Source organism: Neoarius graeffei, chromosome 11, assembly GCF_027579695.1.
Source record: "Neoarius graeffei isolate fNeoGra1 chromosome 11, fNeoGra1.pri, whole genome shotgun sequence".
In the NCBI taxonomy this organism is placed as follows: Eukaryota; Metazoa; Chordata; class Actinopteri; order Siluriformes; family Ariidae; genus Neoarius; species Neoarius graeffei.
This window is the reverse complement of record NC_083579.1, coordinates 44,327,960-44,343,953: the sequence shown is the minus strand read 5'-3', so window position 1 is coordinate 44,343,953 and position 15,994 is coordinate 44,327,960. Positions and strand designations below refer to the sequence as shown.

At 43.4% G+C, this 15,994-nt stretch overlaps 1 protein-coding gene across 3 annotated transcripts in view; it reads right to left on the bottom strand.

The window, feature by feature from the left end:
• cep170ba (centrosomal protein 170Ba) overlaps positions 1–15,994 on the bottom strand; it is a 71,105-nt gene that overhangs the window by 34,342 nt on the left and 20,769 nt on the right. For all 3 annotated transcript variants that reach the window (XM_060933975.1, XM_060933977.1, XM_060933976.1), the window contains exons 4-6: positions 2,420–2,498; positions 1,942–2,000; positions 1,620–1,758 (exon numbers count right to left, since the gene is read on the bottom strand). In XM_060933975.1, coding sequence (XP_060789958.1) covers positions 1,620–1,758; positions 1,942–2,000; positions 2,420–2,498 — 277 coding nt within the window. The remainder of the gene's footprint in view (positions 1–1,619; positions 1,759–1,941; positions 2,001–2,419; positions 2,499–15,994) is intronic.

The window sequence follows — 15,994 nt, the reverse complement described above, 5'->3', positions numbered from 1 at the left end:
ATTTCTCTCTCTAATTCAATTTTTAAAAAATAATATACAACACGTCTCCCCTAGCCTGGGCCCGCCCATCCTAAGCGTGACGCAACACGAGGGCCTGTTGTGAGCTTAGTCTGGCCAGGCAAGCTATCTACAGCATTTCCAAGCTCCCGAAAAATCGGGAACCAATCAACTTTGAGCATCTCCAACAGCCCTGGGTAGAGGCGTGTTCAAGGCACTGACGTAGTAGAACTGCGACCGGAAGACATAGATTGTTTACAGAATCTATGCCGGAAGCGCTTCATTCACGCTTCCGCATCTATTACGCATAGACGCTGTACTGAAAGCATTCAACGGGAAGTTCTCATTGAAAACGGAGCAAAGAGCAGCCCTGGAGGTATTTATTGAAAGGAAGTTTTCGCCTTGCTCCCGACCGGCTTCGGTAAGAGTTTAATCTACCAGTTAGCCCCGTCGCGTCACATACGTCAGAGGAAAGAGTGATGTGATTGGTTTAAGCTTCGTCACAGCCTTTTCTGGCTTCGACCAGTAGCAAACTGAGGCATTTCAGGGAGGCGGGTCAACCACGGGCTCTGGGAAACGGTTGGGCTTAATATCTTGGCCAGACCAATAGCTCGGAGAGCTTTGAAGTCACGTTAGCCAGGCTACGTCTCCCCTACCAAACGACAGCTACCAACCAGCGACAGCTTCTTGCAAGCACCCATGCAACGTGTTTTTTTTTTTTTTGGGGGGGGGGGGGGGGGGGGGGGTGTTAAACACACTCAGAGGAAAGTGCTACTTGCCCACTTTTGTATGCCCGTAACTGGCTCACATCACTGTAACTGACAAGGCAGAAAGAGTATGCCACTCCTTATTCCCTGAGAGCATGGCCAATTTTGCCCGCTTGGCTCCCAGCCACATCTGGCTGTGGTATTATTGGGATTTGAACTCGCGATCTCCAGCTGACAGTGCGAACACGTTCCTGTTGCAGCACTCTGGAGCAGGATGTGTGTTAAATTAATAAATTATCTATCTAGCTAACATTAGGACAGTGCTGTGTTAAAGTAGCTGGGCAGCTTAGTGATTTTTATGGTAAAAGTGGAAAGACTAGGGACGATGCAGTGTAATCAGGTTTGCTGGAATGATTTGCATAGCAATACTGATACTCAAAACATGATCTTTAATTATGCAAATAATTTATTTATTTTTGTAATTCAATTCTGAGTAACTTTTTTTTTTTATTCTATTAACATTTTGGTCTAATTTTTACTGTCCTACATGCCATTCGATGACTCGCTGATCGTCGTGCCAATCACTCGTCTGAGATCGTTTAATTTTTTTTCCTATTCAACCCTGTGCGCGCTAGCAATGTTCCCGATGACACTCTCACACAGGAATAAGAAAAATACTGCAGCAACCAGCACTAGAATTACTAAGACGATCACAAACATTTCAATATAAACATATTTAATCAATGCGGGTGGAGTTTTTCTTTAGGTACACAAAAAGCTGAACTGTGTATAATTTGACACAAATGTCATGAACATATTGTAAACCATGATAATGTAATAACAGCACTTGCTGACTACCACCCGATAACCTGATCAGGGGCAAACGGAGGACACAGATAAGGCAGGAGAGGTTACCTATATTGGATTTGCGCTCGTTCTTTTCGTGTTTGGAATGCGGCATGTCTACAGCGCTCGTCTTCTCATCCACCTGCTCCGTCTTCCCGAGCTCCAGAGGATTTACACCCACCTGCAGCTGACTCGTGTACTTCTCATGCTGACACCCAGAAGACAGACAAAACAGCAAATTTAAGTGTATGGCACTGTGCGTCATAAATTAGAAAGAAAACACACATACACACCTCTCCAAACATGATCTAGAACAGCAGTAATTCACAAGACAGTGAACTGGATTGACAACTAGCCAGCATTTAGCGAATACCAACACACACACACACACCTTAAGAGCCTCCTCTGGGACTTTGTGTTGACTCCGCTCCATGATATAAACATGAGAATGTGAGGAGAGTTAAGATATGAGTCAGGCATATGATGTCCACAGCATGAGTCAGCAAAGTATAGCACAGAGGCACGGCATTAGATTGATAAATACCTTGTTTTCTTTTACATTTATTGTGTCTGTGCCATGACTTTTACAGTATAAAGCTGTATCTTGGACAACTTTGTCCTTAACTGTGCAAGCAGCATATAAAATCTGTCTCATAAACAAGAAAGGTGCTACCCTTGCTATTGTCTAAACAGAATTTCTTGCATGCTCAATCCCTTTTTTCCTTTTAGTGTACAAGCACATGAAGCTGCAGGAGATTATTTATTTATTTATAGCTGAGCACTTAGGAGAATATCATTGAGAAGATAAACATTAGAGAAATTATTTTTGGATGGGAACAATTGTCTTGCTCATGTGCTGAAAAGGATATCATATCCAAAGCGAACAACATCAGAGAGCTTCAGGGTGATGTAGGTCTGGTCAGGGATGCGAAGATCATTCACAAATGTCTACAGAGCAGGAAAGAGAAGATAACACATGCACAAAGATGTTAAATTAATTAACACGTGTACTTTGGGCTACAAGATTGAATGGATGAACTAAAAACGTAGTACTACCAATCTCAGACACAGTCTCAGTGTTTAAAGGGGAACAGAGGGCAATATATAGAGTAAATATAACAATAAAACACACATTAACGAACCTTATTCAAGACTTACAAAAGTTTTTTGTTCTAAGGTTGGAAAGTTATAGTGTTTTGAAAGTAGCTCGAGCAAACTATTTCCGCAGTTTGAACAGCCCGCCATGATATTAATTTCATCCAATCAGAATGCACGTTCATTTTCTCTGCGTAACACTCATGACGTATGCATGTGCCCAGTTGTGTTGGCTCATTGAGGTTGGGAATAGCACGTGTGAATCGGAAAGTAGGATGAATTGTAAGTGATCGGCTACACAATGCCTACCTTTCCTAGGTTCAAACTGGTACCCTTCTAAGCCATAGCCTGCTTGCAGTGTGTCTTGCGGGATCTCTTCGTATGATTCGACAGAGCTGTCGCTTTCACTTGATGCGCCCGACGCCATGATTACACGCTTCTCTCCTAGTGCAGTGGGTAGGGCTGACGTCACGGTCTTTTAAAAATGGCGACTCTTGTGCTGTTTAGCGTACCGACTATTATATTTACAATTACCAAGATATTTCGTTGTTTTCTAGTACATAAATTTGATAGAATACATTGTCACATCAGCAACTGTATATATTATATTTGGTACCCCTTTAAGTCGAAGCTGAAAACATCTTTATAGTCAAGCCTTTTGTTAGCAGTTTTTATTAGGTAAGGGAGTAGATCTGGAGGTTCCTCAAGCATAGTGTGTGTTTTGGTAAACTGGGATGTATGGATGCTGTCGCCTCCCCACTCTCACTCAGGATTGACGACGGTGTAGTGGCTGGCTGCTTTATGTCCCGGGGCGCCCTCATGACGGTGTTACCTTCTGACTCTCCCCTTTTAGTTATGCTGTCATAGTTAGTTTTGCCAGAGTCCCTGCTTGCACTCAGCACAAAACGTATACTGTTCTTATTCTTTAGGCGACATTGGGCATACCTAACAACCTGTCTGTCCCTCTCCGAGTTACATGTCAACCCTGAGACACCAGTAAGATGCTGACCTCTTCTGCTCCTTGGACTTGCCTGATCCATCCTGATGCCCTACGTCTGGCTGGAGTTTCATCACATTGCCTCTGTGGAGGACAGCCCCATAGGGACAGTCGAAAGACGGCTCTGGACACGTACAGTAATGCATCTATTGCCGCTTTTCCACTACCAACGCGGCTGAGTTGGGCTGAGCCGTGCGGTGCTGAGTTGGGCTGAGTCGAGCTGAGTGGGGCTGTTGGAGTTGCATTTCGACTACAACTGCACTGAACCGTGCTGGCTGGAAGTGGGTGGACGTCACGTGATGTCGTTAGGCGGCGCAAACAGTGACATCAGTGACCTTTTAAGCGGTAGTCTCACGACCCGGATAGTAAACAATAAACATGGAGGACATGGAGTCGTTAGTGTTGCTGGTCTTGGTGCTGTGGCTTGTTGTCACCGACAACGCCAAGAGATGCTGGCAAGAGCGTATAGATGAGGCGAGGCACATAAGGCTTCAGAAATTCTCGTAATTCGTAATTCTTCTTCCGGGTTTACAGATCCCAGCATGCTCGCGGGGCGTGTGTGGGCATGTGAGGACACTCCTCCTCACCAATCAGTGCACAGGGGAGTGTCTCCTCACGCCCCTAGCCCCACTTGGCTCGGTTTGGCTCGCTTCAGCCCCACTCCAAAACCGTGCAAGTTTTGGGTGCTGAGTAAGGCTGAAACGAGCTGAGTCGTGCTGCTCTGAGGTAGTCGAAACGCGAGCTGTGCCGGGCTGAAGTGAGCTGAAAAAGGGTAGTGAAAAAGGGCCATATGTCTGAGATCAACGGTCGCCTTGCTAACTTTAGGACTGCAGTTGTCATGAACAGTTTTGCACTCAAGTCTACATCAATGAACAATTTATAACTTCAACAAAATAGACTTCATGTTAAAACTATTATTTTCCTGGTTACACAGTTATACTTTGTGACTCTACAGGACACAGTTATAGAAGAGAGTTATTTCTAATCAAGTTATCTGTTATCACCCAAATGAGGATGGGTTCCCTTTTGAGTCTGGTTCCTTTCAAGGTTTCTTCCTCATGTCATCTGAGGGAGATTTTCCTTGCCACCATCGCCACAGGCTTGCTCACTGGGGATTAAATTAGCTCAAATGTGTAAAAAAAAACAACAACAAAAAAAAACACTTTAATTTTCTGTAAAGCTGCTTTGCGACAATGCCTGTTGTTAACCCATTGACGCCTGAAACGCCTACAAAAAAACATCTGCAAATGCCTAAGCCAGTTTTTAGAAAAGGTCCCCATCTGCCTGAGGGTTTTCTGAAATAAAAATAATTAATTGAAAATGCCTATGAAAAATTCAATATCTCAGCCTCTGAAGCACATAAAGACATGAAATAAGTTGCATTTAAAAGATAAAATTCTCTGCTTTTATTGGATCATGCTCATTCAGCATTAACACTAACGTTTTTATAAAAAAAAAATCTGGCATGCGTCTTGAAAATAATGACAAATCAACAATGCTGGGTTATGCAGCAACCGGCACTAGGGGCAATGTTGCGCGACGCAGCATCCGGTGTCAATGGGTTAAAAGTGCTACACAAACTTGACCAATCAGTGACTCACCATTACTATTAGGAAACCATTAGGTGTGCTTTATAGCAGTGTTTTCAAAAACCGACCATGTGTGACTTTGTTTCTAGCTCATAATTATGTCTTCTGTCTTCCGAACAGAAATTATGGTTAACACAAAAGCCTGCCAGAATTTTTATTCATATCCTACAAATTTTTTTTTTTAAGCTTCACAATTTAATACGAGTACAGAAGTACAAGTTGTCACTCAAGAAAATGCCAAGAGCAGTCGTCTTCTCCCCAATAAGAAAGTGAAATAAGTTAATCAATAAAACAGATCTGGAATGATCTGCGCAGGTGTTTTGAACCCTCTCCAATATTAACCAACACTGGCCTGGAAGCCCTGCTCCTCCCCGTCTCGCGTGTATGTGACTGAACTTGTGCAGCAGCGTCACTTTCTGTCACAGTAAATGGATAATGTTCTCAGTTCATTAATGTATGCAGGACTTAGATAACATTACACAAGTATATAATTACTGTAACATCAGTTAAATGTTTATTAAGCTGCAGTCACACTACAGCTCACGATGGGTTATCGATGAAAACGAGGCATTTTGGTGGCGATGCATGGAGATATACAGGTGAGCTAAAAGTTGTGGTCATAGCAGGCGAACACTTTACGGTTATGCTTTTGCGCGCTCGAGCCTGACACAGCTTGAGCGGCCACGCGCACTCAGAGCGCGTTGTGCACGCTCTTGGGACCCAGTTGTTTTGGGAAACACCTGATGCTGATTTGAGCACAATCAGTATGTGCATATCAGGACGCTGTTTTCAGAGAGACTTTGCAAAAGTATTATCACGGTCATGTTTGTTTCTAGCTATGTTTATGACTCTGCTTTATGACTGCTTTCTGTTTTGCTACTCTGCCTTTGTCTCATGTTATTGTAAATATCACACCTGCTAATAAAACACTCTTCTTGCACTTACATCCATCTACCGCCGCATACCTGACAGAATACTTTGCAAAGTCCCTGTGAAAACAGCGTCCTTATATGCGCGTGCTGATTGTGCTCAAAGCAGCATCAGGTGTTTCCCATAATGACTGGGTCCCAAGAGTGCACACAACATGCTCTGAAGGATCGCTGAATGTAAAACGCACTAAGTCTCGGTGAAGGTTAGGCTATGCCGAGCCGCTGTGTTGATGAGGCTCCCGCAAGCATCGGGGACAAGGACTCAAGACAGATGCATCTCAAGAGGCTCGACAATGCTTCCCCAAGCTTCGAGACGTATTCCCAAACCCATCTGCAAGTATTTGCCGCCTAGTTTGCCAATGAAATCACCACCAAATTTCAGTGCAAGCCTTGAAAATTTTTGACGTTTTTGGCCACTCACAAGGCGGACTTGCGAAGCTCGGAGAACATTCGCTGTGCATCGCACGACTAGTGGCAATGCTACCAATTTTTCAATTGCAAAGTATTCACAAACCCACCGTGAGCTGTAGTGTGACCAGGGCCTGAGAGATACCACTGTAATAGTTTGTTAGAAAACTTTCAGGCTTTCAGTTTTTGTTGAAAAGACTTTTAAAAAATAATTTTTTTTTAAATAAGGCTGTTATTTCCTTGCACTGGTCAGCACTCAGACCTGTTTAAATATTTGGAGCAGCAACAAATAAAATACAAAAGGACAACCATGTGGGCATTAGACAAAATTTGCAAAAGGTATTGTTTTGTTTTTTAAATTAACTGTGCATCACCTAAAACTCCAGCATTCAGGTGAGATTTCACGATTGCCAGTGCCAACAAGCACTTCCAACTGCACAACTAGTGTTATTACACCCTCCTCTACTCCACTTAAACCTGAAATGGTGGCATTGCTTGTTTCCTGGTTTTTTATGCCATCAATTGTGCATGATTAAATATGTAAAATGGTAAATTGCAAGCATGGGAAAAAAAAATCTATACTGCAACCTGCTGGACAATGTTTACTTCGTCTATTAACTTCCAGTTTCTCCACCAAAGCCATTTTGTAAAAACAACAATAAAAGGAAGTAATCCACCTTGCTCATTTTTACTACACCCACTATTGTCTTGCTGTACTGATCTACAGCATGTGCTAGAAAGAAGTCATCCTCAGTCTCTTCTTCATACCATCCTTTCTTATTTTTACTTACAGCTGCTGGTGGTGCGGTCACAATTTTTTCCCACAAAATTCAAACATAATCCACTTTAAGCAATTTATTAAACAGCAAATAAACTGACATAGGGGATGAAAACAGCATTTTTTTAAAATGTATTTTTTCACTGAAAGAGAGGGATAGCTTAGTAATAATGTTGGGATAAATGTATTACCGATTTGCCAGTGCTACTAATCACTGGTTATTAGCTTAACTTGACAACCAAACAGAACAATCTGTTTGGTTGTGCAGACATGCAGGATCTATAACAGGTGGTGGGGTAATAACTTAATGAAGCCTTGGCAGGTTGAAGGCATGCTAGAAGTCAGATGTGCAAGAATGGTTCGAGAGGCCTCAGTACATATTGTTCCAGTGAAGGTTAAAGCATTTTTTTAAATTTTCCTCTCCTTTTTTATTTTTTTCCTTTTTCTGTGTTTGATGTTTGAGTTTTTTTGTCCGCCGGTGGTGGTGTAGCTCCAGACCCAGTTTTGGGTGTCGGTTCCCTCCAGGCCTTGGTTCGCTGTGGGTGATGCCTGTGCTCCTAGCTATGGACTGCAGTGAGCTCGTTGCTCATTTTAACATCGTGGTTGTCCAGCGCTCTGTGCTTTAATGCTTGGCGTGATGTTCCGAACGATGTTGCTCAGTGGCGTCGCCGCAGCTGTGCAGGCCGTTTGGGACGTACCAGCGCTCTGTGTGGCAGTGCTTCTATCCTTGCTTTGTGGATCCATGGCGTGGTGTTCGAGCGATGTTGCTGGCGGCGCTTCTATGCTTGCTTTGTGGATCCATGGCGTGGCGTTCGAGCGATGTTGCTGGCGGCGCTTCTATGCTTGCTTTGTGGATCCATGGCGTGGCGTTCGAGCGATGTTGCTGGCGGCGCTTCTATGCTTGCTTTGTGGATCCATGGCGTGGTGTTCGAGCGATGTTGCTGGCGGCGTCACGACGGCTGTGCTGGAGATGTGGGACTTGTTTTTGTGCACCTTTTGGTGGGACTGTGGCTGCTACACCACTGGAATGATGTCCTGACCTCTATTTGGTGGACTTTCTTTTTTTTTTCTGCCTATTATTGTAAAGCGACCTTGGGTTTTGAGAAAGGCGCTATATAAATTGAATATATTATTTTTTATTATTAATAACACCGTGGCAGTTAAATAATAAACAGTCAGAAAGGAGCTCGCGGTCCTATTGCTACAATGGTGCTGAACATGAAAACTTTCTTCATGTTCTAGGAGAATATCAACAAAAAAGAAGTGTTACAGGTACATTCTACTTTGTCTGTTACAGAACACACACCTGACCATTGACACATCTCTGGTGAATGGCGCCATTCATCCAATGGTTTAATAAATAAATAAATAAAAAATATGCAGAAGCAGTAAAAGAAACTAGATTTAAACATAGTTAAATGTTTAGTTTGTATTTAATATAAATCATTAAAAAGCACATGTATCTAAAGGTGGGTTATATAACCAAATTTTGATATTTAAATATTTTGAAAATGGTATTTAAAATAACTGAAAAGTTATTAAGCTGTAAATAGAAGCCTTTGTCACATGTACACTCAAGCACAGTGAAATTCCTCCTCTGCATTTAACCCATCTGAAGCAGTGAACACACACAAGTGAGCAATGAGCACACACACATGCCCAGAGCAGTGGGCAGCTATACTACAGCACCCGGGAAGCAGTTGGGGCTTGGGTGCCTTGCTCAAGGGCACTTCAGCCATGATACAGAAGGAGGAGAAAAAGTGCTGTTCATTCACTCAACACCCCTCACATTTTTCCTACCAGTCCCTGGAATCGAACCGGCAACCCTTTGGGCCCAAGGCTGCTTCTCTAACCTTCAGGCCATGGCTGCCCCCCAAATTGAAATCAAATTATATATTTATTATAAACATATGCTAGGTCATTTTTTGAACAGTCATGAAAAAAAAAAAAAAAACCTTGAGCTCAGCATGACTTCAAGGGCAGCTTCAAATGTCCTGTTATCAGGGTGATCATTTCTTTGGCTCAGTCACCTGGTTGTGTGCATGAATGAAAATTCTGGCAACAACGTTTTGATCACAAACACTCCAGACACCTGTTTCAGACAAACAGGACATGGAAACATTCCACACATGTGATGACACATACTAAGTATTACAGATGCTGAAAGACACTTAAGAAATCTGACAACTGGTCACTATTAATCACAATCATTCAACACTAAATCAATTAATAACGAGCTACTTTAGGCACATAGATAAACTACTGCCTACAACGTGACTAAGTAAACTGTTAAACTCAATAGCACAGGCAAGAGTGTGTGTAGTTTTTTTTTTTGGCCTTAGCAGTCCCAAGGACAAGCAGGTTCAACACCGTGAGAAAAAAAAAAGAACTAACTTTCACAAAACGACTTTGAAATGTATGCTTAAATTTAACGCATTTCAAGGTGACGTGACGCTCCTTGATACTGTAACTATAACGCATACTTCCAAATCCTGCAACCTGCTGCACTACACACATCAGCTAAAGGGCTGTTGAAAGAACAATTTTTCTGAGCAAGATCAATTAGCAGGCACGGATGATAAAACAGGGCAAAATAAACTGCAGGACAAAGCTTTTATATTGCTAACTGATCCGCTAGCACAACAAGCAGTCACCCCAGGGTTAAACATCTCATCTCATTATCTGTAGCCGCTTTATCCTGTTCTACAGGGTCGCAGGCAAGCTGGAGCCTATCCCAGCTGACTACGGGCGAAAGGCGGGGTACACCCTGGACAAGTCGCCAGGTCATCACAGGGCTGACACATAGACACAGACAACCATTCACACTCACATTCACACCTACGGTCAATTTATGCCGCTTTTCCACTACAAACGCGGCTGAGCCGTGCCGAGTCGAGCTGAGTCGGGCTGAGCGGGGCTGTTGGAGTTGCATTTCGACTACAACCGCGCTGAACCGTGCTGGCTGGAAGTGGGTGGACACATTGGGTGGAGTTAGTGAAAGTGGGTGGACGTCACGTGATGTCGTTAAGCAGCGCAAACAGTGACATCAGTGACAGTGGCGGAACAAGTCAGAGCCGGGCCGGGGGCGGGGCAAATGACCGGGCCCTTTATTAAAGCTTATCATAACATAATTTTAGGCTACAAAATGTCCGCAACTGCGGTGTTTACCAATTTCAACACTACCGGGTGCAACTATGTTATTTAGTACATCAAGTCCTTCAAACGAACAAGTAACTCAGAAACAAAAAACATTAGGATACTGTACATGGCTCATAATAAAACATCAATAGCCTATACTGCGCACATTATTTGAAGGGCATACGAATGAGCGCTCAGAGTGGTGACAGGAAGAGTCAGAAATAAAAGGAGGGCGGTGCAAACCTCACTGAATGCACTGTGTTTACCAATTTCAACACTACGGGGTGCAACTATGTTAGTTTGTACATCAAGTCCTTCAGACGAACATGTAACTCAGAAACAAAAAAAACATTAGGCGACATACTGTACATGGCTCATAATAAAACATCAATAGCCTACTGCGCGCATTATTTGAAGGGCATACGACGAGCCTTGCGCTCCGCGAACTCGTCCACGATGTCACTGATTCAGTGAGCTTTTAAGCGGTAGTAAACAATAAACATGGAGGACATGGAGTCGTTAGTGTTGCTGGTCTTGGTGCTGTGGCTTGTTGTCACCGACAACGCGGACAGATACTGGCAAGAGCGTATAGATGAGGCGAGGCGCATAAGGCTTCAGAAATTCTCGTAATTCGTAATTATTCTTCTTCCGGGTTTGCGGTGTTTACAGATCCCAGCGCGCTCGCGGGGCGTGTGTGGGCATGTGAGGACACGCCTCCTCACCAATCAGTGCACAGGGGAGTGTCTGCTCACGCCCCCAACCTCAGTCGGCACGGTTTGGCTCGCTTCAGCCCTACTCCAAAACGGTGCGAGTTTTAGGGGCTAAGCAGGGCTGAAACGAGCTGAGTCGTGCTGGTTTTTGGTAGTCGAAACGCGAGCCGTGTCGGGCTGAAGTGAGCTGAAGCGAGCTGAAGTGAGCTGAAAAAGGGTAGTGGAAAAGGGCCATTAGAGTCACCAGTTAACCTAACCTGCATGTCTTTGGACTGTGGGGGAAACCGGAGCACCCGGAGGAAACCCACGCGGACACGGGGAGAACATGCAAACTCCACACAGAAAGGCCCTCGCCGGCCACGGGGCTCGAACCCGGACCTTCTTGCTGTGAGGCGACAGCTCTAACCACTACACCACCGTGCTGCCCCCAGGGTTAAACATACCAAGGGAAAATAAAGATGCTAGCCAGCAGACATGTGGACTCGAGTCATGTGACTTGGACTCGAGTCAGACTCGAGTCACCATTTTGATGACTTGAGACTTGAAATCCCTAGATGAGGAATGACTTGCAACTCGACTCGGACTTGCACGCTGTTGACTCGAGACTTGACTTGGACTTGACAGTTTTAGCTTGCAATGACTTGGCATATCAGGTATAAATATTCTTTTTTTTTCCCCCCTCGATTTTGAATCCAAGTACACTAGTTATTACTTGAATGCGGTGTAGCTCCTTGTCCTAGGCTACGGCAGCTCAATCCACTAGCACTAGGTGTCACTCAAGCACTTCAACTGGTTCAAATGAAAAACCAAACGGTGATGGGCAACGAGGACGCTGAATGATGAACGGACGGATAAAAACATGATTCCCCGCGTAATTTCCTTTGGATTTAAAGAATACTCCAATACAGATGGCAAACACATTGCTACATGCAGAACATGTGGAGCCACAATTTCGGACAGCCAGTCAACCACATCAAACTTCGTTCGTCACCTGAGGCTGCATAAGGAAAAGTAAGTAACAAAGCTAGGCTACAGCTAGCAAGAATCTGTACAGGCTAGTTGGTGGCTAGAAGTGGAATGTGTTAATATATTAACGCTGTCAAGGATTTGTTTTGCTGAATATAAAATAGTGAAGTAGATTTTTTATTGGATTGCTTTTGTGTTCAGTCTAGTGTTAGATTATGTGGGCTAGGCTACCAGTTAACACACATTGGGAAGGCATAGCCAGAAGGTGGTGATTTGGTCAGAGCAGAGAACGTTTACAAGATTGTTATAAAGGCTCTGGTCAGAACGACACAGACTTATGATAAGAACCGGACAGCAAAGGATAAAACGTGAATCAAATAAACAGTTACCCAGGCTGCAAACTAAGTATGTAAAACAGAAGTTCGCTCTTTGCAATGGGAAAGTCAGTGCTCGTCATGAAAGGCATTTAAACCACTGAGACGAGATGACTAGCAATGCAAGTTAAACCAGGCGTTTAACTGTTTGCTACGTACTGCACCAAGTCGTGGACGCTGTGCGATGTGTGTTATTAGTGCTGGGATTACGTGTCAGAGACATTCAATTCTATTCTCTTCCTCTCTCTGGTGTCATGTAGGCAATGTGAATAATGGGCCATTTGGGCTATGTAAAATGTAAGCTCAGCTGATGTTTTATAGCGCAGTACATCCCGACAGATTGGAGTGTAGCCTACTCCGACGCGAAGCATTATCCCACAGTCTTACCCAAACGACAGGGCACACAATGCCTCTATAGCATGGCTTTACCAGTGCATTTATTAGTCTCTGGTGAGAAACCAAATTCGCCAAAAGCACGCAACTTGGATCTGGAGGATTCCGCTGAACATTCTGAAATTCACAACTGTTTATTCTACTTTATTATACGGCTCTCTAGAATGTTGCCAGGGTTTCATTCTCACATTCTGGCCAGAGCCCTAGAGGACTCTGATTCTGGCTACATCATCACAACGTTCTGTGTTTACTGAGGCTACCGGTATTTTAGCGAGTGTTTAGTGAATGCATTGTGGTCTAGCTAAACTGCTTAAGGAAACATCCTGGCTGGCTTGTATTAAACATTATACTGTGTATAAACAAATATGTTCAGATTTGCAGAATATCTGAAGATTTGCAGAATATCTGAAGAACAAGATCATCCCAAGTGAGACAGAGCGGCCGTCCATTTCTGGATTCCTTACTGCAAAAGATGCACAGTACAATGCTACCCACTAGGGGTGTGCAAAATAATCGTCATGACAATGCATCGCGATACTAACTTTCACGATATACTGCATCGATTCTTGACGCCAAATATCGATTATTAATTTTAAAAAATGAATAAATAAAATTGTATGAATGGTTGGCGAACATCAGCCAAAAACAAGTAGAATACAACTTCCAGTCCTGTAGATGTCGCCGTGGAGTCTTTGACGCCCGCTGCCTTCATGCCAGTGGCATTTCCGGCGGCGGGCTACTGCGACCTAGACATTCTGCATAGACATCATATGCGACTGCAACTCTGTTTACAAATCTCGCTGGAACAGCGCGCACGACATGCTTGAGCGCTTTTTAGAGCAACAGCCTGCCATCCACGCTGCACTCCTGTCTGCAGAAATACGTAAATCTGAGAAGGACATCTGCACACTCACCGAGTCTGACATTGCTGCGGTACTACAACATGCTAAAAGAAATATGCTAAATGAGTGTATTGTTTCCTAATTTGAGGATGCTCCACAAACTATAAATGCATAAGGCATTTAAATATAATGTAAAGTAATGTAACAAATAATATAATAATGATGATGATGATAATTTAATGTACTGAGTAATATAGTATATATATTTTGATATTTATTATTGCCTTGTCCTCCCATACTGCAGGTGCTGCAAAGAAATTGAAAACTGCTGCTATTAGTTTTCTTTTATTATTTTTAGTTTTATAAATCCTATGCAATTTTTGTCATTAGTGTGTCCACTCGTTAAGTATGGAAACAGTATTTGTTTTAATGGCAACTACCTCCAAAGTCGTTTCATTAAATTCAGTTATGAACTGAGTTGCTCTAAGTTATGCATCAATTGGAGACACTATCCAGATCGTACACAGCCACTGGTAATTATGCTCTATTTTTTTTTTACATTTTCACTGAAGTATGTTGAATATATCGCAATGCATCGCAATAATTCAAGAATCGTGATGCATCGTGATAGTATCGCATCGTAGCATGTGAATCGTGATTCGAATTGAATCGTGACTTCTTTGCCAATACCCACCCCTACTACCCACCCACAACAAAAAGCCATCACAAATTCAATACTAACAGATTTGGTCATTGGATGCAACATCCCTCTCTCAGTAGTGGAGAACAGATATTTCCGGAATTTTTTGTCAGTGGCTGACAACAAATACAAACCTGTTTGCAGAAGAACACTGACCAACAAGGTGGTTAACCTGGCTGCTGAATGCCAAAACAGGCTGAAGGAACAACCTGAGAAGGTAGATCACCTATCAGTCACAATAGACATTTGGTCAGACAGGAAAATGAGGGGGTTCCTTGGTGTGACAGTCCACTACGTGTATCAAGAACAACAAGAGGTGCAACTGAGGTCCAGTCTGCTGTCATGCGACCGCTTCAAAGGCCAGCATACTGCTGAACGCATTTGCGAACTTTTTGAAAGCATTTGCAACGAGTACAATATCAAACACAAATTGGATTTCATTCTGTCTGATAATGCTGCAAACATGAAAAAAGCGTTCACTGTCTGCTTCCCAACTGAGGCTGAAGATATGGAGGATGAAGACGTGGATGATCCTGAGCTTTGGAATGACCTGTCCACAGAAGAGATGGAAGTAGTGAACGTCGCATTGGCAAAACAGACGCGCCTCCAATGTTTTGCGCACTCTCTACAACTTGTCGTGAATGATGGTTTAAAGGAAACCAGAGCACTTGCACCAACTCTTTCGAAGCTCACAAAGTTGAGTTCGCTGCTGCACACCAGCACTACCTTCAAAGATGCGTTTGAGGATGAGTTTGGGGAGCAGAGGGGCATCCCAGCAGCAGTGACTACAAGATGGAACTCTCGACTCAGACAGGTTAGCGCGGTCCTCCAGTGTGATGCCACAAAGTTGAGCCGTGTACTGCAACAAGTCGGACACAACGAGCTGCTGTTCTCACCAAGGGAGTGGGCTTTGTTGAATGAGCTATGCAACATCCTGACACCATTTCAAGAAGCCACAAATATGACCCAGGGAGAGAATGTGGTAACAATAAGCTTTGTTGTACCCTCTGTCCTTGCACTGAACCATCATTTGGAGACACTGAAACAGGCTGGTCACCTGAAGGGCCTGGCTAAGGCACTGCAAATGTCTTTGAAGAGAAGATTTCAAGGAATCTTCATTAATGTCCAGATGGAAACCAATACAGATGGAACTCCAGCACCGTTTTCGGATCCGGTGTATCTCAAAGCTGCTGCTCTTGATCCAGCCTTCTCACTGCAGTGGGTACAGCCCCATTTGATGGTCCCAGAGTATGTTAAGGAGGAGGTAGCAGAAAACGTTAAAGGTAAAACAATGGTTCAGTGTTTATCAATAATCATGTAACTGTTTAAAGGTAGAGTATGTAATTTTTTTAGTAGTTTACTTCCAGAATGTATCCTGCCCAATCACAAATGTCATGAGTATTTATCACCACCACCAATTTCTAGGTATTCATTATGACTGGGAAAATGACACTTTTCATACATGAAAAAGGTGGATCTTCTCTGTGTCCGCGGTTTGGGATTTCCAGTAATAGACATCTTTAGC